Source organism: Anticarsia gemmatalis, chromosome 21 (assembly GCF_050436995.1).
Source record: "Anticarsia gemmatalis isolate Benzon Research Colony breed Stoneville strain chromosome 21, ilAntGemm2 primary, whole genome shotgun sequence".
NCBI classification, from domain to species: domain Eukaryota; kingdom Metazoa; phylum Arthropoda; class Insecta; order Lepidoptera; family Erebidae; genus Anticarsia; species Anticarsia gemmatalis.
The window spans coordinates 1,909,117-1,930,212 of record NC_134765.1 but is presented as its reverse complement, the minus strand read 5'-3'; the positions used below and the strand labels follow the sequence as shown (position 1 = coordinate 1,930,212).

Here is a 21,096-nt window from a genome sequence, read left to right as displayed (position 1 = left end):
CTGCGCGTCGATTGGGCCGGAATAAGAGCGTACGAAGCGTACGGATCGTAAGGATTTGTTAATTTGTAGGCGAAGAATTGCCTATCCTAGTACAGGCAGTACCATAGAAATTAATACAGAGCATTTAGGTACAGTCCGTATGTTCCGATTCCGAAATGCAGTAGATTCGCAGTTAAAGATCTAAGGATGTACATATGTATTAGAAGGTTTTTGTTAAATTACACATTAAGACGATGTTTTGTTCCTTACGCTTTATGTTGTTGTGAACTTTCAAACATCGATTTTCGAACTTTGAAACGTTGATTTAGAATCTATTCAATGACTGAATATGTTATTGTGGGCTAAGTACAAACCTAAGGCGTTACATTGTCTTTAGTTGTAAAGAGTTTATTTGCAGACAACAGATACTTGGGTTTGATACTTTGGTTATTAATAATTAATAATGTAATATATAATTGATATGTAAAGGTAAAGAAAAATGTATATGTAAAGGTAAAATAAATACATACATAGCTTTATAACTTAGTCCGGGTTAGCAGTTATTAAAAAAAACATACCTCATCCTTCCACTGCCTCTTGCCTAGGCGTCGTACAGAGTTTTAACGTAGGAAAAAGCTTGACAGAATAATCTTCATTATGCCTGCAATGTATCACACGATGTGACTAATGACAGTACAATACACGAGTGCCACATGATACATAAACATGAAGCACCTCGAGCGCCTTGAGCCTTCGAGGATCTCACCACTTACGCGAAAATATTCAAGACATCCATTGTGATGCAAGCCATGTGTCCACTTCACCAATATCACTACTATTAACAGTATTCTAACCGTGAAGAATGTCTAATACGAATCCTGAAAAACACGTTATTTGGTGAATTGAGCGAAGAATCAGTGTGACCGCGATGTTTCATAGGCCAAGTGTGTTGCACAAGTAGCCGCTTTGTTTACGTGGCATTGTCCAGTTGTCCCATCGGTCCGCCTCGTACGTGCGTACTTGAATATATTTAAATTTGGAGATGCCACCAGGATGAAGCAAGCGGTCCACCAACTACTATAAATGCTGTTAGTGTCAAACTGAGGGTACAGTTCACAGCTCTAAGCTTCCCTGAACACACCTCATCTAACTACAGACATGGCATTCAAGGTACGGAACGCAGTTGGATCTTGTGAAAAGTGTATTCAATAGTGTTTGTGAAAGTGACATTTAGAAAGTGATAAAATAAAAGAGAAAATTGTGAAAACATCCAATAGCATAACAAAAAAAGGAATCTAATTACTGACACAATGAGCGACTTCAATAAAAGCTCAGCAACACGAGATTCTTTCAAATTAGCAATTATATCAATATTTATTTCTGTTTCAGTTGGTGGTTTTATCTTGCCTGCTGGCCCTTGTCCACGGCAGCGCAGTCCCGGCAGCTCTCGCAGCAGCTCCCGTTGCATACACGGCTCCTGCCGTTGCAGCTAGAATCGAGGAGTTCGACCCCGTGCCGCAGTACAGATACGGTTACAATGTACAGGACTCTCTCACCGGAGACTACAAGAGCCAGTCAGAGCAGCGCGATGGTGACGTAGTCCAGGGCCAATACTCTCTGGTGGAAGCTGATGGCACTCGCCGCATCGTCGACTACACCGCTGACCCTATCAACGGATTCAACGCTGTTGTACGCAACGAGCCTTTAGTAGCCGCTCCCGCCGTCGTGGCTGAGCCCGCAGTGGTGCCTGCTCGTATTGCCGCAGCTCCCGTAGCCGCACCTGTCGTGGCTCAGCCCGCTGTAGCCCGCTACGCCGTCGCTCCCGTGGCTCCCGCTGCGGTGGCCGCTCCTGTCGCCGCACCCGCACCTGTGTTCGCTCGCTACGCCGCCGCCCCTGTCGTGAGCCGTTACGCATCCGCCCCCGTCGTAGCCGCCCGTTACGCCGCCGCTCCAGTAGCTGCCGCGTACAGAGCTGGGTACCCCGCCCCGGTTGCCGCCGCGTACCCCGCTCCTCTCGCTGCTGCCTACCCCGCTGCAGCCTACACTGCTGCCTACAACACCCCTATCGCGGCCGCGTACAGCGCACCGTACACCGCTGCTTACGCCGCTCCCTTCGCCGCAGCATACCCTGCCCCGGTGGCGGCCGCGTACACCAACGCTCCAGTAGCTCGCGTGGTCCCCACAGCGGCGGCTCCCGCTCCCGTCACCACGCTCCGCGCCGCTCCCGCTAAGCTCGTAGAGCCTGTCGCCGCCGCCGGATATAGATACCCTTGAATGCCAGGTTCTGATCAAACGAAACTTGTATACCTCTAAAGACTTGATTTGTATATACGAATAGAATTAGTTGTTTTTGTTTATTTTTTATGAAACGAAATGAAATAAAAGAATGAGATTTTAAAAATAATTTTAGTGAACATTATTATTTCCCGTATTTTGAAAGAGGTACCACAAAGATATAAGACAATAATCCTTCTGAAGAGAAGAGTAAATAAATGCAATATTAGTCTATCTCATGCTTATCAAAAGCTTAAGCGGTTGAAAAAGTTAACTTACTACTTCCAAAGTCGATCCTTTCCTAGTTAGGCTTTTATTTTTTCCTAGAGTGCTATGTGCTTTAATTAAATATAATTTTACTAAACTACAGTAAAAGATCACCTCGTAGATCCTTCCTTTATTTATTTAAGGTAATCTTTAATCTCTTGCAATTTACATATTAGGTTTTGAGTCACATAGGTTTTGAATCATATTATACCATATGAAGTAACTTATCTCAAAAATATAGTTGGCAGATAAATAAAATAAATAAAATAAATAAATATTGTTGGACAACTCACACACGGTCATTTGGTTCCAAACTAAGCAGAGCTTGTACTATAGTAACCAAATAACTGATAAACATACTTATATATTTCTAAATACATACTTATGTAGATAAATTGACAACCAGGCTCAGAACAAATACTCGTGTTCATCACACAAAGATTTGTCCCGGGTAGGATTCGAACCCACCACACGCGGCACTACGGTTGTTGCGGCGAGGTGACTTAAACCACTGCGCCAAACGTGCAGATGATTAAAATATTTCCTTGCTGTTGAAGTTACGGGCGTGACGCCTTTCATACTATGCTTCCTAAACGTACATTCACGTCCCTTACATGAAGCTTTCTGCCAAATTCAGTAAAAATTTAAAATCTTAATAATTAAAAAAAAGTACTGACAGCGTTTATCCCGATAAGCTAATTATTTACACCCGGAATGATTCATGTAGTGAAGGTTCGCTCAGAGCTGTCTTGCGAGGAATATCGCCCGCGGCATTTATTTGGCAGTATAAAGCCGCGAGCTTTTATTCAATTGATATCATACGTTCTTTAGAACTCAATCGATCCACATCCATTAGAATGGCTTTCAAGGTAACATAACGGCCATTTAGTTGTATATCAAGTGATTAGTCTGCCCCTTGGCTGCGCTTGTACCATGTACTATAATTAGTCTTTGTTGTTTCCTGGCAAAGCGGTGTATTAATCGAAGTAATATTCAAACAAAAACGCATCCACTTTTAATACGACGCGATTTTTTTTGTTGGTTTTTGCAATGCATAATATCACAAAATAACAACATTATTTTTTATGCAGTTTGTAGTCCTCGCCTGCCTGGTGGCTGCCGCCAGCGCTGGATACGCCCCGGTTGCTCCCGTAGCTTACGCCGCGGCTCCAGCTTACCACGGAGTTCCAGCTTACCACGCGGCCCCAGCTTACGCCGCCGCCCCCGTCGTACACGCCGCCCCTGTAGCGTACGCCGCACCCGTCGCCAAAGTGGTCGCCCCCGTCGCCAAGGTAGAGGAGTACGACGCTCACCCCCAGTACAGCTTCGCGTACGACGTGCAGGACGGTCTCACCGGTGACTCCAAGAGCCAGCACGAGAGCCGCGACGGTGACGTCGTGCAGGGCTCCTACTCCGTGGTCGACCCCGACGGCACCAAGCGCACTGTGGAGTACACCGCCGACCCTCACAACGGTTTCAACGCCGTCGTGCACAAGGAGCCCCTCGCTCACGTCGCTAAGGTCGTCGCCCCCGTCGCCAAGGTGGCCGCCCCCGTCGCTTACGCCGCCGCCCCCGTGGTGCACCATGCCCCCGTCGTCCACGCCGCTCCCGTTGCCTACTCTGCTCCCGTTGTGCACGCCAAATACGCCGCTGCCCCCGTCGCCTACTCTTCTCCCATCTACCACCACTAAAATAATCGGATCTAGTCAGTTTAAAAACCGATGATGATGAAACTATGAAAGCTGTAAATAACTATTTATTATATTAGTTTATATCACAACAAACAAATAAATAATTTTATTTGTAATTACTTTTGCCTATTTAATTAACATGCCTATGCATCAAGTGACTTATTAACCTGTATTTTACTCTGTTGACATTTTACTTTGTATAAAATTTTAGCAATACCTGTAAATTAGAGAATAAATTGATAACAAATGGTTTGAAGACGTTCATCCAGCTAAGCCATAAGCACTGCATCAACTAGTTATAGTAGATGACTCATTACTAAGAAATAATTAGGTATGTTGTATTTCCCACATCATTCGCAAACATATTTTATGCTAATTTTCAAAATGCGGATGTAATATATGTTACAATGCTGAAAGTCAAAAAGTTAAGTATGTGGCAACATGTGCATATTTTGAGGACTCAAATATTTTGCCAACATCCTTTTGCCTAACTTTTTCACTAGAATAGTCAATAATAGCCAAAAACTTCTTTTGATTGCGAATTACAAGCACATACTAGATTAACGTTCTTCATAAAAATATCTACTAAACGTAACTATTTATTAAACTAAACATAATTGGAGGACTGTGATCTTCATATTCCGGGCAATCAATGAGAATTTCTTAATAGAATAACTCCGGAATGAACTTTTGGTCCGACTCTGAGAGGAGTTCGTGCCTAAGTAACAACAGCCGCGCGGATCAATTACTCAGATTAAGCTGTGCTAGTTGAGGTTGTTCCGTAAATGGTACCAAATCTATACTAATCTATACTTAATATAATATAATATAATATAATATATAATATTATAAAGCTGAAGAGTTTGTTTGTTTGATTGTTTGTTTGTTTGTTTGTTTGAACGCGCTAATCTCAGGAACTACTGGTCCGATTTGAAAAATTATTTCAGTGTTAGATTGTCCATTTATCGAGGAAGGCTATAGGCTATAGGCTATATATCATCACGCTGCGACCAATAGGAGCAGAGTAGCAGTAAGAAATGTTACGAAAACGGGCAAAATTTTGACCCATTCATTCTTATGTGACGCAAGCGAAGTTGCGCAGGTCAGCTAGTTATACATATACGCCGAGATCCCCGTGTTTCGGAAGGCATGTTAAATTTTGGGTCCCGGCTGTCATTTTCAGATATCTTTGACCGTGGTTACCTACTGGTAACGAGGGTCAAAGGGCTTTTAAGCTTCTGACAGCTTACAGGTCCGACAACCAGTCTTACCGAAGGTCTACCGACTGCAATATAGCTAGTTGGAAGAAAGGCTACACTGATGATGATTCTATTCGAATTCGACACCTTTGGCGTGGTAGTGGCTAAACCTGTCGATACGTCATTGAGGCCGAAATTCAGTATCATACCGGTAAATATTAAAAACTTGTCGAATTTGTGCCTTAAGAATTAACTAGGGTATTGAACTCTATATGATTAATTGCCTGTTATATTTCAAAAGGAAATATCAGATCTGATATATTATACAGACACTTTAACAGAGAATTTTCACAATATATTTCTAAGAATATACTCGAGGTCCATCCATTCTCAATTCTACGTAAATGTTGGTCCATCTGTTATGAGTGAAATACAAACGTAATGTACTTCTCATTATTAGTACAATATTTAAATGAATATATTAGTTTTAACAATTTCAGTGGCATTGTTTAACGACCGTAGCGTACGTGCGTGCAGATGTATTTAGTTTTGAAGAATCCATTGGGATGAAGCAAGCGGTCCACCAACTACTATAAATGCTGTTAGTGTCAAACTGAGGGTACAGTTCACAGCTCTAAGCTTCCCTGAACACACCTCATCTAACTACAGACATGGCATTCAAGGTACGGAACGCAGTTGGATCTTGTGAAGTGCAGTAAACAGTGTGTGAAAGTGTTTAAAGTGAATAATTACAGTCTAAATAATATAAAGGACGGAAATCTTACAAAGCCCGCAAATAAATATTTTTTTCTCATCTAAAATGCAAAAAGCCAAAGAGTGCATTTAGTCAGAAACGTGTGGTAATATAGTTTCTACAGTAGACTGTGGATTATAACAATGAATAATTTTGTTACAGTTGGTGGTGTTATCGTGCCTTCTGGCATTTACCAGCGGTGACGAAGTGCCAGCTGCCGTCGCGACGGTGTCCACTCAGTACGGTGCTCCTGTCGTAGCGGCCAGGCTTGAGGCTTACGACACCGTCTCGCAGTACAGGTTCGGCTACGGCGTAGCAGACCCTCTTACTGGCGACTACAAGTCTCAGTCGGAGCAGCGTGATGGTGATGTGGTGCGAGGCCAGTACTCTCTCGTGCAGCCTGACGGTACGCGTCGTGTGGTCGACTACACAGCTGATGCAGTCAGTGGATTTAATGCTATAGTCCACAATGAGCCAGCCAGTACTCCCACTGTAGTAGCTGAGCCTGCCGTGGTCCCTGCTCCCGTAGCCGCTCCCGTCGTAGCTCAGGCCGCAGTAGCTCCCGCGCCCGTTGTCACTGGCTACGCTACCGCTCCCGTGGCTCCCGCTGCGTTGGCCACCCCTGTCGCTTCACCAGCGCCTGTGTTCGCTCGCTACGCCGCTCCTGTGGTCAGCCAATACGCGTCCGCTCCCGTCATTGCTGCACAATACGGAGCTCCAGTAGCCGCGTACAGAGCTGCTTACTCAACACCAGTGACCGCATACTCGGCTGAAGTAGCTGCAGCATACTCTGCGCAAGCGGCCGCCGCGTACTCTGCGCCTTTCGTGACTGGATACCCAGCTGCAGCATACACTGCTGCGTATGCTCCGTTAGCGGCTGCGTACGGTCCGCCGGTGCCAGCTACCTATGCTGCTCCATTTGCTGCTCAATACATCGCTCCTGCAGCTGCATACACTACACAAGTAGCGCAGTTTGTTCCCACAGCACCAGCGCCCGCTAAGCTCGAAGAACCAGTCGCCGTCGCCACCCTCGATGACTGCTAGATCTGACCATTCAATATACGAAACTCCAAAGACTAGTTTATACAGCTAGCTAGCTAGTTATACTTGTTTATTTTTTATGAAACGAAATATATTGCGAAAATAAAATACTTTTGAAACACTAGTTTATTGTTTTACCTTGTGTCTGTAAGCAAATCCTAATTCATAATATTATAATTTTTCGATCAAACCAAAATTAATGAGATAATAGATATTAAATGTTACACAGGCAGAGGTAAATCACACTTTGTAGTTTAACAAAATGTATAAACAACTTAACTATTCATAGCAGAACAAATGTTTCTAAACATCAATGAGATTAAAAAAATAACATCAACACAATATTAAAATAATTAGTTTGGCTTTTCTGACTGAAAAGCTGCTTAAAAATAATAAAATCAATGCGATATTATCATTGCTAATTACTGAAATAAAAAGTAAGTTATTTCAAAATTGTCCCGCTGTTAGGCACGAGTGTCCTCTTGTTGAAACAGGCTTTTAACAGGTGTTGAGTCCACCACGTTGGATGAATGCGGTACATATAATCATTTTCAAGTGCACTGTAATTTGCCAGGTTATATAGTACATTATACAATGATTTATTTTTAAAAATAGAGGTAATTTCTAAAAATTATACTATAAATACTCTTTAGTAAGTTGCCTTAGGTTTTAGCCCTCGAACAATTTTGAAACAGGCAAAAACTTCAAGCCAGGCTATCAGGATATTTTTACGTAATTACTGTTATAATAATAATAATATAATAATAAATTTATTTATTTCAAGTAACAGTGACTCATTGGGTTAGTAACAATATTCCTTAATAACTATGATAATATATTAAATTACAACATAAACACACACAAAACATTAGACACAGTAAACAAACATACAAACACACACAAAACAATAGGCACAGCAAACATAAAATGAAAACTCGTAAAATTTATTAGAATAAACATCATTGTAGAGGAAAACGATCAAATATATGATTTCAAACACGCTAGCAGTAGCTGTATCAGGAATTAAAATGAATTTGTTTAAAAACTTAGGCTTAAAATTAAATATATGTATTTGAATGAAACCCGCAATAGGTTGCTGACTATCAGTCAAATCAGCTACTCAGTATTTCAAAAACACATTTTACTATAGAAGTACGATTTATTGTTGGTATCAAATAAGTGTCTATATCTCGTTATTTACGAAAAAAAAAATTAGGCTGAGCATTTTAGGTGAACCTTTTACGAGTAGGCTTAGTAACTTTTCGTTAACCCAGTTAACTACCCAATTGTGATAATCGAACTCGAAGGAACTAACAGATCGGCATAGGCCATAACTGTAATACATAGGCTGAGTTGGCTTTTTCGCTCTACAAATATAATTGAATAAATGGTACCTAATACTTCGAGTCGGTTTGGTTGTTCGATACATATTGGCGACAGCAGTAGCTAGAACCAGTTAATTGAAAGTTATCTTTATCTAAGGAAAACGTTGTCCTAGCCTATTACCCACCCGACAACGGGGTCCACTTTCCTACTTCATTCATATCGGAGGGTTAGTGGTCAACCTAGTGTCAAAGTTGTTCAAGCCGCCCGAAGGCCTTTGACATGGCTTAACGGCTGTTATCTTAGTAGACAACAACCGGGACCGACTTTTTACGTGCCCTCCGAAGCACGGAGACGCCCAGCTCAAATACCACTATGCGGTCACCCATCTATGGAATGACCGCGCCAAGGTTTGCTTAACCCACAGATCGTTTACCGACCGGTGAGCGCAACTGGCTATGGGCGCCTCAAACTTTCCTACTGCCTATGCTTTTCCATTTCGCTCTATGTAGGACGTCATAAGTTTACAGAAAGTCGTTAGGACTTGCGACTTACCCTAATATCTGTCGTGTTTTGATTTTTTTTTTTACAATATTGTATTGGGCATTTGTCTCCTATCTCACCTGATAGTTGGTTACGATGAAGAAGATGATGTTACATCCCTATCCAAGAGAGACTAATTTATTCTGCTTTTGAAGGTTCCGGTATTGTAAAAATATTTTAATAGTGATCAATTAACGATTTTTACTGTAACTTGACTAGGTTGTAGAGCATTTGAAAAACAACTCACGTCATTGATCCTACAATATATTTTAAGATAAGATATACTTACTTACGTTACATACTTACGTTATTCACGCAACTAGGTAATTATTTTGCATTTTTATGCACTAAAAAATAATGCACTATTTAAATGAGATCGTGGTCTGAATGGTATGTGGCTGCTAGTCTTTAGGTCCTTGTTTCGATTCCCTGGTCAAGCGTATTGCAATTGAAAATTAGAAATTATTTTGCAAGTTTCTCAATAGACTCGCGTTTCGTAACTTGCTCACTGCCTTGTATACGGCATTGGGCTTACCCCCTATTATATGGGACAATAGTTGAAAATTACAAAACACGGATGTATTTCACCTAATCCTAATCCTTCAGATAAAAGAGGTGTGATGGTATTAGTGAAAATCGTATATTACTTATTATAAGTTACTATTTAGGGAGACACATTTATTTAATGAAAAGTATTATGCACGATAAAATTTGCGCAACTTGCAGTAGTTAAAATTATTTATTAATTATTAGTTATATAGAAATAGTGTTTTTTTTTTCTGGATTATAAATTAGATGAATAGTATAATAGTCTTAGAACTATTGTGTTAAAAGTTAACCTATATTTTAGAGTTATGCCAAGGTTATACACACAACGTTAGTTACGTTGACCAACAAACTGACACACTGTTTGGTTACTTATTAATAAAAATACATTTTAAAAAGACGTTTAGTCACAACAATTTCACGTGGCATTGTTCGCTCCTCCGCAAGGCAGCGGCCGTCGCGTACGTGCGTGTATTGAAAATTTTGGAGATGCCACCAGGATGAAGCAAGCGCTCCACCAACTACTATAAATGCTGTTAGTGTCAAACTGAGGGTACAGTTCACAGCTCTAAGCTTCCCTGAACACATCTCATCTAACTGCAGACATGGCATTCAAGGTACGGAACGCAGTTGGATCTTGTGAAGTGCATTCTACAGTGTGTGTGAAAGTGATAATACAAAATATGAATTTACAAAATAATATTTGGAAGCAAAAGATTTTTTACAGTGTTTGCGATTTTCTATGCATAACCAAACTTTCTCCTAGAATCATATTTAGTTTCAACAAAAGTTTGTATTTCTGTTTCAGTTTGTGAGTCTCCTCTCCCTCGTGGCCCTCGTCCACGGCAGCGTGGTGCCAGCGCCTCTCGCGCCGGCTGCATATACGGCACCTGTCGTTGCAGCCAGGCTTGAAGAGTACGATACTGTACCGCAGTACAGATACGGTTACAATGTACAGGACTCTCTCACCGGCGACTACAAGAGTCAGTCGGAGCAGCGCGATGGTGACGTAGTGCAGGGCCAATACTCTTTGGTGGAAGCTGACGGTACTCGCCGCATCGTCGACTACACCGCTGACCCTATCAACGGATTCAACGCTGTTGTACGCAACGAGCCTTTAGTAGCCGCTCCTGCCGTCGTGGCTGAACCCGCAGTGGTGCCTGCTCGTATTGCCGCAGCTCCCGTCGTAGCTCAGGCTGCAGTAGCTCCCGAGCCAGTAGTTGCCCGCTACGCCGCCGCTCCCGTGGCTCCAGCTGCATTGGCTGCCCCCGTCGCCGCTCCAGCTCCTGTTTTCGCACGCTACGCCACCGCCCCTGTCGTCAGCCGATACGCATCTGCCCCCTTCGTTGACGCCCGTTACGCCGCCGCTCCAGTAGCTGCCGCGTACAGAGCTGCGTACCCTGCTCCTCTCGCTGCTGCCTACCCCGCTGCAGCCTACACAGCCGCCTACAACACTCCTATCGCGGCCGCGTACAGCGCACCGTACACCGCTGCTTACGCCGCTCCCTTCGCCGCAGCATACCCTGCCCCGGTGGCGGCCGCGTACACCAACGCTCCAGTAGCTCGCGTGGTCCCCACAGCGGCGGCTCCCGCTCCCGTCACCACGCTTCGCGCCGCTCCCGCTAAGCTCGTGGAGCCTGTCGCAGCCGCTGGATACAGATACCCTTGAATGCCACGCTCTGATCAAACGAAACTTGTCAAATTATCATAAGACCTAGCATTATCTCTAGCTATAGTTATTTACAATATTTTTTATATGGAACAAATTGCACCAAATACACGAATATGCTTTTAATATTACATTTTATTCGAACCTTGTGTTAGGACCTACATTTATTTGTAAAACAAGTAACCACCAGATACCGGACTTATTAGCAATATATTTCCCGGACCTACTTCCTTTTTCTAACATTTCATGGATCAATAAGATTTTGCACTGTTAAGATTAGCACCTGAGGAGCAGCTACGAGCTATGAATACTTTGTAAATTTTATCCAGTTTACTAAGATCGTGTTTGATCATGAGAATGCAAAATTATTGTAAGAGTTGCGATGTCAATAATTTAATCACTAGGCCAGCGTGATGGAGACCTAATCTTGTATCTACCTAAAAAGCACGAAAAACGCTTGCTCAGCAACGGACGATAATAATATGATTAGGTTGCATAGATAATATGCATACAAAATAAGCAAAATTTTTAAATAACTAAAATACTAAACTAATTGTTTTAAATCTAAAATATATTTTTTTTTTATCTTTAATTATTTTCGTAAAAATAGTAGTAAGTATAATAGATATAAATCCTGTATGTCCTGGATTAACAATGTAAGTCTCATTTAGTAGAGGGTGGGTCTATTGCTTTAACTATGGATTACAGTCGAGAAATATTTTGATAACAAAAATACCAATAGTACTTTGCTCGACCAGGGAATCGAACCTGAGATCTAATGATCTGCAGTTGCATACACGACCAAGTGCGCCACATAAGCAGACATTATTTTTTTTATAATTATCATGCTTTGCTATTCAGAATTTAGCAATATGATATGAATATTAGCTCGAATCCGACACAATTTAAAACGAATTCGAGTGTCGGGATAAAGCCTAAAGCCAGCAGAAGAGCATTGCACAAGAGCAAAATATTATAGTAATTTAATGAAAGAAATGTCTCATAATATTCTCTCTCCCCAGAGAGCAGGATGCAATGGGTGGAATAAATATAGAATGATAATTAATGATGGGTTGATAAAAAACAATGTTATCAATTCGAGATGATTACACAAAAGCCCTGATAAGATATATTAGCTTAGTTCCGATTCTTATCAGCCTAGCGTTTCTTTCAACTATGATGGAATTGGCTTTCAGTTCAACCGGAATCATCTGAGGGCAAGTATTTTACGGAGAGCGACTGTCCATCGGTCTTCCACAACCCAGTTACCCGGGTTTTAAGATGTTACCCCTCGGTCATATTGGTTGTCAGACATTCACGCTTCTGTCTACTGGTAACGGTTGTCCTAAGGTTTGAAAGTCGTGACCTACAACTTAACGTGCTTTGCAAAAGACTTAGATCTCTTACAAAAACTCTAATCATCCGCGGTTTGCGCGGTGGCAACAAAAAAAAAAATTCCTACATTACTACTTACCTTTACACACACAAGATCCCACCTTTTTCCCTTAGGGGTGGCAGAGACCAAAGAATGTCATAAAGATCCCTATAAACTTTCCTTGTTGAACTCATGACAAGAACTATGCCCCTGACTTTTGTCTGTCACGAAATGTAGATAACAAAATTTTTAATCTGTGTAGAATTGTAGAACAAACAGAAAGAGCTGTCAGTTAAGTTAAATTTATTATGTCTTGCAAGTCGCGAGCAAGTTACGCTGCACGTTTGCAGAATGTTAATGCTTTTACCTTTTACTAGCATTTGACATTGAAACTTGAAATAAGGAAAGGCCTAAAAATATGTTCAGATAAAATGTATAAACTAGTTTAAACAAAAATATTGGCTCCTTAATAATTTTATTTCAAAGGAAAATTTCAGAAAATCTGTCATAACTATTTCTTGAATAAAGTTCTGTGACGATAGATAATTAGCCTTAAATTGATATTTATTCAGTAACCATAATCATAAAGATGTGTGTTGCTGTTTAAATAATGACATGTCGTATATTAATTTATTGTTGTACCAATTAAATTTATGAAGATCATAGCTAGAATCAATAATTTCACTTGGCATTGTTCGTGACGCGGCGGCCTGCACATCGGTCCGCCTCGTACGTGCGTACTTGAATATATTTAAATTTGGAGATGCCACCAGGATGAAGCAAGCGGTCCACCAACTACTATAAATGCTGTTAGTGTCAAACTGAGGGTACAGTTCACAGCTCTAAGCTTCCCTGAACACATCTCTTCTAACTACAGACATGGCATTCAAGGTACGGAACGCAGTTGGATCTTGTGAAGTGCATACTACAGTGTGTGAAAGTGATACAATAAAACAGTGATAGATACTGAAATTGGTGCAAATATTGATACCATTGCTGAAGTCTTATAACAGTGTTTCCTTGATTAGATTACCATAAAAATAAATTAGAATCTGAGAATTTAAGTGTTCTACATAAAATATTTGTTTCATTTCAGTTCGTCGTTTTCTCTTGCCTCCTGGCCCTCGCCCACGGCAGCGCTGTCCCAGCGGCCGTCGCGGCAGCACCTATTGCAGCGGCACCTGTCGCATACACCGCTCCTGCGGTTGCGGCCAGGCTCGAGGAGTTCGACCCTCTCCCACAGTACAGCTTCGGCTACAACGTAGCTGACTCTCTCACCGGCGACTACAAGAGCCAGGCGGAACAGCGCAACGGAGATCTAGTCCAAGGTCAATACTCCCTGGTGGATTCCGATGGTACACGCCGCATTGTTGACTACACCGCTGACTCCATCAACGGTTTCAATGCTGTTGTCCGTAAAGAGCCCCTGGTTGCCGCCGCCCCCGCTGTCGTAGCTGAGCCTGCTGTGGTCCCCGCCCGTATCGCCGCTGCTCCCGTTGCTGCCGCTCCCGTCGTAGCCCAACCCGCCGTGGCTGCCCCAGTTGTTGCCCGTTATGCTGCCGCTCCCGCTGCTGTGGCTGCCCCTGTTGCTGCTGCTCCAGTTGTAGCTGCGCGTTACGCCGCCGCGCCTGTGGCTGCTCCCGTCGCTGCCCCAGTTGTAGCTGCTCGTTATGCTGCAGCTCCCGTCGTCGCTCGCTATGCTGCCGCCCCCGTCGTAGCTGCCCGCTACGCCGCTGCTCCCGTAGCTGCTGCATACAGGGCTGCGTACACCGCTCCCGTCGCCGCTGCCTACACTGCCGCGTACACTGCACCTTACGCGGCGTACACCGCTCCCGTTGCCTCTCCTTACGCCGCTAACGTAGTTGTGGCGTAATTACACCCTCAATGCCTATCTCTAAGGAAACTACGCCTGAAGACTTGAATTGTACATACGACTGTATTTTTTTATTTATTTTCTGTTTTTTTAACTAAAAGAATAAATGATTTAATTTTAAATTTGGTTATATTTTCCTTACACATAACGTTCCTGAAAATTAATAAAAAGCTAATCTTAGGAGAACTTGGCCAGTAAAAGTGAATAAAAAGTATTACAGCTAAAAAACATAAGTATCTCATTTTAATTATACTTTTTAAAAGATTGTGGATTAAAACAATTGTTGCCAAGCTTTTAAAGCCAAATTCTTAAGACATTGCGTGACTCACAATCCGTTTGGAATACATATTTATATCATTGTGATTTGTATCTATGAATGTATCGTGTACCAAGGAAAGTATTACACATTAAAAATGTCATCTGTACTAATGTTATAAAGATAATATTATTAGGTTTATTAAGAATATCCAAAAATCCTTTAATCACCTATATCTCCCATAGCTCTATTATCTATAGTTATAAATATTTACCTGTAGCTCGATTCTGTGCTACTATCGACTACCGACAACCGACCTGTCACCGAGAAATTTTGTACGAAAATCTGATCAGCGCCTCTGACGGGCGTCGTAGGAAATATTTTGGCAGTACATCTAAATGTCAAAATTTCGATACTCGACAGTTCCAACTGTACAGAATCTACTGAATGAGGTTAAGAAAATAAAGTTTAATGTTATTCTACTATTCCTTTATAAAATACTAGCTGACCCGCGCAACTTCGCTTGCGTCATATAAGAGAGAATGGGTCAAAAATTTGTCCGTTTTTGTAACATTTTTCGTTGTTAATGGCCGTATAATGATGTTATATAGCCTAAAGCCTTCCTCGATAAATGGTCTATTTAACACAAAAATATTTTTTCAATTCGAATCAGTAATACCTGAGATTAGCGCGTTCAAACAAACAAACACTCTTCAGCTTTATAATATAAGTATAGATTTTATACTCCATGAATCGATATTAATCCCTGTAGTAGAGTATGTGTACAGTTTTATGCGGTTGATTTCGTTCCCGTGGGAATTTTGTTCCCATCGATCCCATTCAAACCTTGTCCCAACAGTTACAAACATATTAAATAAAATAATTGTTCAAATTCTTGTAGTTGTTCAAAGTTATGCGAGTATAGACATACATTTCGGTGATTCATTTGTATTTATACAGATTTTGTGGTTATATTTAGTATTTTGTTTTCTTATACGTGTTTGTAATTGCATCTCATAACTGCACCAGAAAATATATTATTTATTTCTTTCCAATGGTTGCTTAACCCACAGATCGTTTACTGAGAGTGCCAGAAATGGTGACACCAGTACTTATGTCATCAGAATAGTCATGTTATGACTTAAAAGTGCTTGATGAATTCATTTATCGTTCAATGGACACATATGGAGGAAGTGTGACGCACGCAACTTATTTATTCAATATCTATTGTGAATCCCTTATAGTGTAATCTGATAAGGCTGTTCTTTGCCTATCAGGTAGGTGCCAATTACAAAGGATTGTGGTCATAATTGAGTAGGATCTTGTGCGATTTTCAGCTTTTTATTTTATAATAATAAAAAATGTTTATTTCTCTTCAAAAGTTGTATAATTTTTCACTGTTACAATGTATAAATACTTAGTTGGAAATCGAAAATAATCTTTGAGAGACTTGAAGCCTGTACTCCCTAGTATTGCATTGGGTTAAGATAAACATGGGCATTAATTTATAAAAACGTCATTTTTTGAAGCAAGAAAGGTGATATAAACCTATTATAGTCCCACTGCTAGTAAATAGCTTCCTCCGGGCCATTAGTCCACCACACCAGCGAATTACGGGTGGGAATAATTGTCACAATGTTATAAAATTTGAGTTAGTGTTGTTGTGGTACATTTTGTTGAAGTACATTATCAATTTATAAAAAGAAAACATTTTGATGTTTCTGATGTTATAAATTATTGATTAAAAATCGAGTCACTTCAATGTATCTAAATCTGAATGAAGAAAAATTAAGAAAAATTTAATGCAAACTCCTTGAAACTCACTGTAAAGAAGTTTTTTTAAGTAGATGAAGACACAAAAAACTCTAACCAAGAAAATCATTAATGATTGATTGAGTGATTGTAAGATAAGAATGGTGCTATGTCCATTTATTATCCATAAAGTGCATGTTTTTTTAAAGGAAAGAAAAATCTGTCTGGCTTTCTGTTATGTTTTTACGGTGAAAAAAATAAAACGGTTAAAGTGAAATCTGGCAGGATTATTGACAATATATCGAAGAAAGATTTAGTCTATTTATTCCCGAAAAAAAACTTCCAAAATAATGTTTGGATACATGTTTGATATTCAACTTCGCCAAAACTTAACTGAATTTGACGAAAATTTGTAAACAGATAGATGCTATGATAATAAAATACATCAATGATATTTCTAACCCCGAGATATCTTTTCACGTAGATCAAGCTAGATTTACAATCAAATAATTGCGATTAGGCTAATTGTTAAACTCAGCTAAAATATTCAAACCACTAACAGGAAAATATCACAATCACAACGGCAATTTAATCAATGAATCAGACGCGGAAGTCACAAATTCTTTCAACAATCAATGAAAGCATACATCCAAGTGGATTCGTGAAACGTAACATGTATCGCAAGAGTGTCGCGTAATTGGTATCACTTTCTTCAATAGGTTGTGTGTATGGACCTCACGTATGGTTACGAATGTGGACGATATATAACGAGGACCACTTCGGCTGGACTACACATTCCACTTTGAGGAACTGTGAACATCCTACCTTAAACACAAAGACATGGACTCCAAGGTGAGTTTTTATTATTTATTTTATTTATTTTTTATTAATTTTTAATTGTTGGTTTAATTTTTAATAGGTAATTTTGCGGTTTATTTGATAATTCGAATTAAATTTATAATTGGGTTAGCTTTGGAAATAACTTTTTTTCGAATCTTCGAATCATAGGTTTAAAATAGTAATACTCAAACTAAATGGTCTCAAAATAATATTTAAGTCCATTCATATTCTAATTTAATATTAATAATTCATATTTCTAGTACCTTTTTATTTTATTACCACACCAATTCTGAAAGTAATCTTATTTGTTGTTATCTTGTCATTCTTTCAGTCGTCAGAAAGACCTATTTGTAAGAAACAGCGTCATTAAAAATGAATACGGACAAAGTCACAGAAAAAACTAGATATTTTTATTTTTTATTTATTTAAAAGCGTAATTTATATCAAAGGTTTTCTTTAATTGATTTGTCTATGACTCGATGTGTTACTAAAGGTCACGTGGTCATTGTTCTAATGATTCCATTACAAGTGTTGAACTAAACGGATTGTAAGAACAAGTTACAAGTTACAATAGAAGCAATTGTATCGATTTATCAGAGCTTTTGTGTTGGTTTGTTCGGTCGCGTGCCCGACGTGGATCATGATAGAAACTTATGGTGTGATTCTGAAACTACACTTCTTTCAAATATTTAAAACTTTTTCATTTTTTTCTTATAGTTCCTTAGATGTTTTTTAATTGTTTTGTTCATTGTTTTATTAATCAATATTGTCATACTCTGTTCTTACTTATTTATCTGTACATTTTTAGTTTTCTATATGTATTACATTCAATTCACTTATTCACCATTTTTTTTATTTTATTCCGTTGTAAATTTGTATTTTTTTTACTTCAAAAGTTAGCGTTTGTCAAACAACAGATATCGCTCGTTGAAACAAATAAACACGTCATATTTAAAAATGCTATCAAATTAATTGAACATAAATAAAAAAACAACCATCATCTGATTACTGTAGTCGCTTTTAGAACCATATAGTCTATCGACCATCGAGCAGTGGTCGTGCGGTGGTCGTGCGGCGCGATTGACCAACTCGATCCATATCAGGACTCTTTGCGACATGCCTTCAAATGCTTACTGACGCTTTCGTTTCAACTGCCCCCGTACATAACAATCAATATGATTCATACAAAACGATATGTATTGATAACAAATTTTTATGTCTTTAGCAACGAATTTTAAAGATTTGCATACAGAAAATAACTTTGCTTGATTACAGCAATATCATAGTGTAGATAATCTAATTCAATAATAGCTTCTACTGAAAACTCAGCCTGCGTTGACTTTTTATATTTAAAATGTGTTAGTTCAAGTTATAAGCTACCTGTACGCCAGATATTATCAAAACACATTTAGCAATTTTTCCTTAAAAGATAAACAAACTTACATTCATAGATCAATACTTGCAACCATTGATTCATGCTTTGTGTGTTAATGTAATACCAACATACCTACGAAACGTTCTGCATCTATAAATAATAGCCTCAATTCACATAATACAGTCCCAAGAGACTTAAATCGTTTCAATTTCATTCAATCAGTTACGTAATACTCCTGCCATATAAAAGAGTTCAACGCGCGCGTTGTTTAAATTAATCAGCTTAACAGAACATCAAACGTATGTAATTTCGAAAATAAGTATTTAAATATCTATTATTGATACTAGTTGATGCGAGTAGCCTAGCTGGCGTAAAATTAAGGTTTCTTTAAGTGATTTGAAAACTATTTTTTTGATCTAAAAGAAAAAGAAAGAAATATCTTTGATGCCTATTATTATGTTTGCTCAGTTCTGCGTCTTGAAGCTTCATACTTTTCGTCAATAGGTTCGGCAGTTTAGCTATAAATGTGTAAAAGACAGACTTAACTTTTGCATATAAAATAAAAGTATGGACTAGTATTTATAAAAGTTGGAATTAATGCATAGGCAAGTTAACGCTATACAACGTTAACAAAAATATGTTAATCACTCATTGCAAGTTTTCATATACTTATTTTTCTCGTACAAAGTCTTCAGAACATTCGTATTCACCAATCTTCAACGAACCATAAAACTAACAATCAATCGAACTTAATTAATATTCAGTATAGTGCATGTGTTGTCGCGTGCAATTTACACAGGGTGTTGTTATTCCGTCCGCGCGTGGTTACGAAGAAAGGGTCCGAGCGTGTCGCAAGGCTGATCGTTGTAAACAATGCTATCATATACTATGTTGTGCAATGTACTTTATTATTATGCAATTTATCGTGTTAGTGTACATACTTTGAGCAGACGATATTGGTATCGAAGACAAATATGCTAAGGTAAAGACAAAATTTGTTTGCTTGCTTGTTTTCACAATGGTTGTAACGACTCGTATAAATTTCGACAGTATAATAGATAGTGTCTAGAGAGATGATGCTGTTTACTATTTAAACGCGGGCAGAGTCGTTACCATAAACTAGCTATATATTTTTTTGGTAAATAAAGTCTGCAAGTTCACAATTTCCTTATTGAATTACCAAAATACATTTTATTTTCTGAGAACTTATTTTCATCGCATTAACCTTAAAATGTATATATAAACTTACGTGGCTTTTATGCAAAGTTTTCGTTTATAAAATGTAATTATAGTATCTTTATAGTACGGAATAATATAAGTCAAGACATTATATGTAATCCCCTTATAGATTTGAACTAAACTCATCTTTGTCATTAGAATGACACTAGGTAACTAATCTATTAAATAGTTTCATATTTGTTTATTTGTTTGTCCACAGATTGTAGTATTCATCTGCCTGGCGTGCGCGGCCAGCGCCAGCATCATCGCGCCGGTGCCCCTCGCCCGCGTCGACCCGCTCCCGCAGTACTCGTACGGCTACGACGTGCAGGACTCCCTCACCGGCGACTACAAAGGCCACCAGGAGCACAGGAACGGAGACATCGTCACCGGCTCCTACTCCGTCGTCGACCCTGACGGCACCAGAAGAATTGTTGACTACGCTGCTGACCCTATCAATGGCTTTAACGCGGTTGTTCGCCGCGAGCCATTAGTTGCTGTCGCTGCCCCGGCCCGAGTTGTCGCTCCTGCACCAGTTGTAGCCCCCGCTCCGATCCTCGCCAGGGCTCCAGTAGTTGCCCCCGCTCCAGTAGTCGCCCCCGCCCCCGTGTTCGCAAGAGCACCCCTCTTCCACCCCGCCCCCGCGCCCCTCCTCGCCCCCAGACTACCCAGCCCCTACTACTTCTAGATGAATTATTACAATTTTGTTGTTGATATCTAATTTTAGGACTTTTATACCATTGTTATTTATGTAAATATACGCTTCGGAATTTTTATACAAGAATGTTATTTTGTGTTATTTTACCTTATCCACTGTTGTAAAAAAAATACACATGCGCTTTGACTAGCAATAATTAGGACCTGTGTATGATTTCCAGAAACTGCATGAAATCATGACAATCCTTAGACAAGTTAGACGAGACTCACCCACGAGCCATCTTTCTGGTGTGTTCGCCTAACGTTATTGCTGGTTTGCTAATATTTCGCCTACGAGAGCTTTCAAAATTATTTTTTTTAAATAATTTATTGCATATGTTGTAAATTGTACCTTACTTTATGTAATAACTACTTTCTCGATAAAAGCTAGGGAGTGTGTGACGAAAAATATAAAAAAAAACATT

General features: G+C 39.8%; 6 protein-coding genes across 6 annotated transcripts; all 6 read left to right on the top strand.

Annotated features, from left to right (window-relative positions):
- The first annotated feature begins 1,083 nt into the window (after positions 1-1,083).
- Positions 1,084-2,377, top strand: LOC142982126 (uncharacterized). The gene is made up of 2 exons (XM_076128473.1): positions 1,084-1,149; positions 1,369-2,377. Exons 1-2 carry the CDS (start codon positions 1,138-1,140, stop codon positions 2,251-2,253), a joined length of 897 nt encoding a protein of 298 aa, XP_075984588.1. The 5' UTR covers positions 1,084-1,137; the 3' UTR covers positions 2,254-2,377.
- Positions 2,378-3,348: 971 nt separating this feature from the next.
- LOC142982130 (cuticle protein-like) lies at positions 3,349-4,278 on the top strand. Its single transcript, XM_076128477.1, has 2 exons — positions 3,349-3,389; positions 3,612-4,278. Exons 1-2 carry the CDS (start codon positions 3,378-3,380, stop codon positions 4,209-4,211), a joined length of 612 nt encoding a protein of 203 aa, XP_075984592.1. The 5' UTR covers positions 3,349-3,377; the 3' UTR covers positions 4,212-4,278.
- A 1,704-nt stretch (positions 4,279-5,982) lies between these two features.
- On the top strand, positions 5,983-7,308 carry LOC142982127 (uncharacterized). The gene is made up of 2 exons (XM_076128474.1): positions 5,983-6,093; positions 6,327-7,308. Exons 1-2 carry the CDS (start codon positions 6,082-6,084, stop codon positions 7,206-7,208), a joined length of 894 nt encoding a protein of 297 aa, XP_075984589.1. The 5' UTR covers positions 5,983-6,081; the 3' UTR covers positions 7,209-7,308.
- A 2,864-nt stretch (positions 7,309-10,172) lies between these two features.
- Positions 10,173-11,412, top strand: LOC142982128 (uncharacterized). The gene is made up of 2 exons (XM_076128475.1): positions 10,173-10,234; positions 10,426-11,412. The coding sequence occupies exons 1-2, from the start codon at positions 10,223-10,225 to the stop codon at positions 11,284-11,286; spliced, it is 873 nt and encodes a 290-aa protein (XP_075984590.1). The 5' UTR covers positions 10,173-10,222; the 3' UTR covers positions 11,287-11,412.
- Positions 11,413-13,490: 2,078 nt separating this feature from the next.
- LOC142982129 (uncharacterized) lies at positions 13,491-14,534 on the top strand. The gene is made up of 2 exons (XM_076128476.1): positions 13,491-13,552; positions 13,758-14,534. The coding sequence occupies exons 1-2, from the start codon at positions 13,541-13,543 to the stop codon at positions 14,532-14,534; spliced, it is 789 nt and encodes a 262-aa protein (XP_075984591.1). The 5' UTR covers positions 13,491-13,540.
- A 2,800-nt stretch (positions 14,535-17,334) lies between these two features.
- Positions 17,335-20,753, top strand: LOC142982137 (larval cuticle protein A2B-like). Its single transcript, XM_076128484.1, has 2 exons — positions 17,335-17,394; positions 20,196-20,753. Exons 1-2 carry the CDS (start codon positions 17,383-17,385, stop codon positions 20,661-20,663), a joined length of 480 nt encoding a protein of 159 aa, XP_075984599.1. The 5' UTR covers positions 17,335-17,382; the 3' UTR covers positions 20,664-20,753.
- The last annotated feature ends 343 nt before the right edge of the window (positions 20,754-21,096 follow it).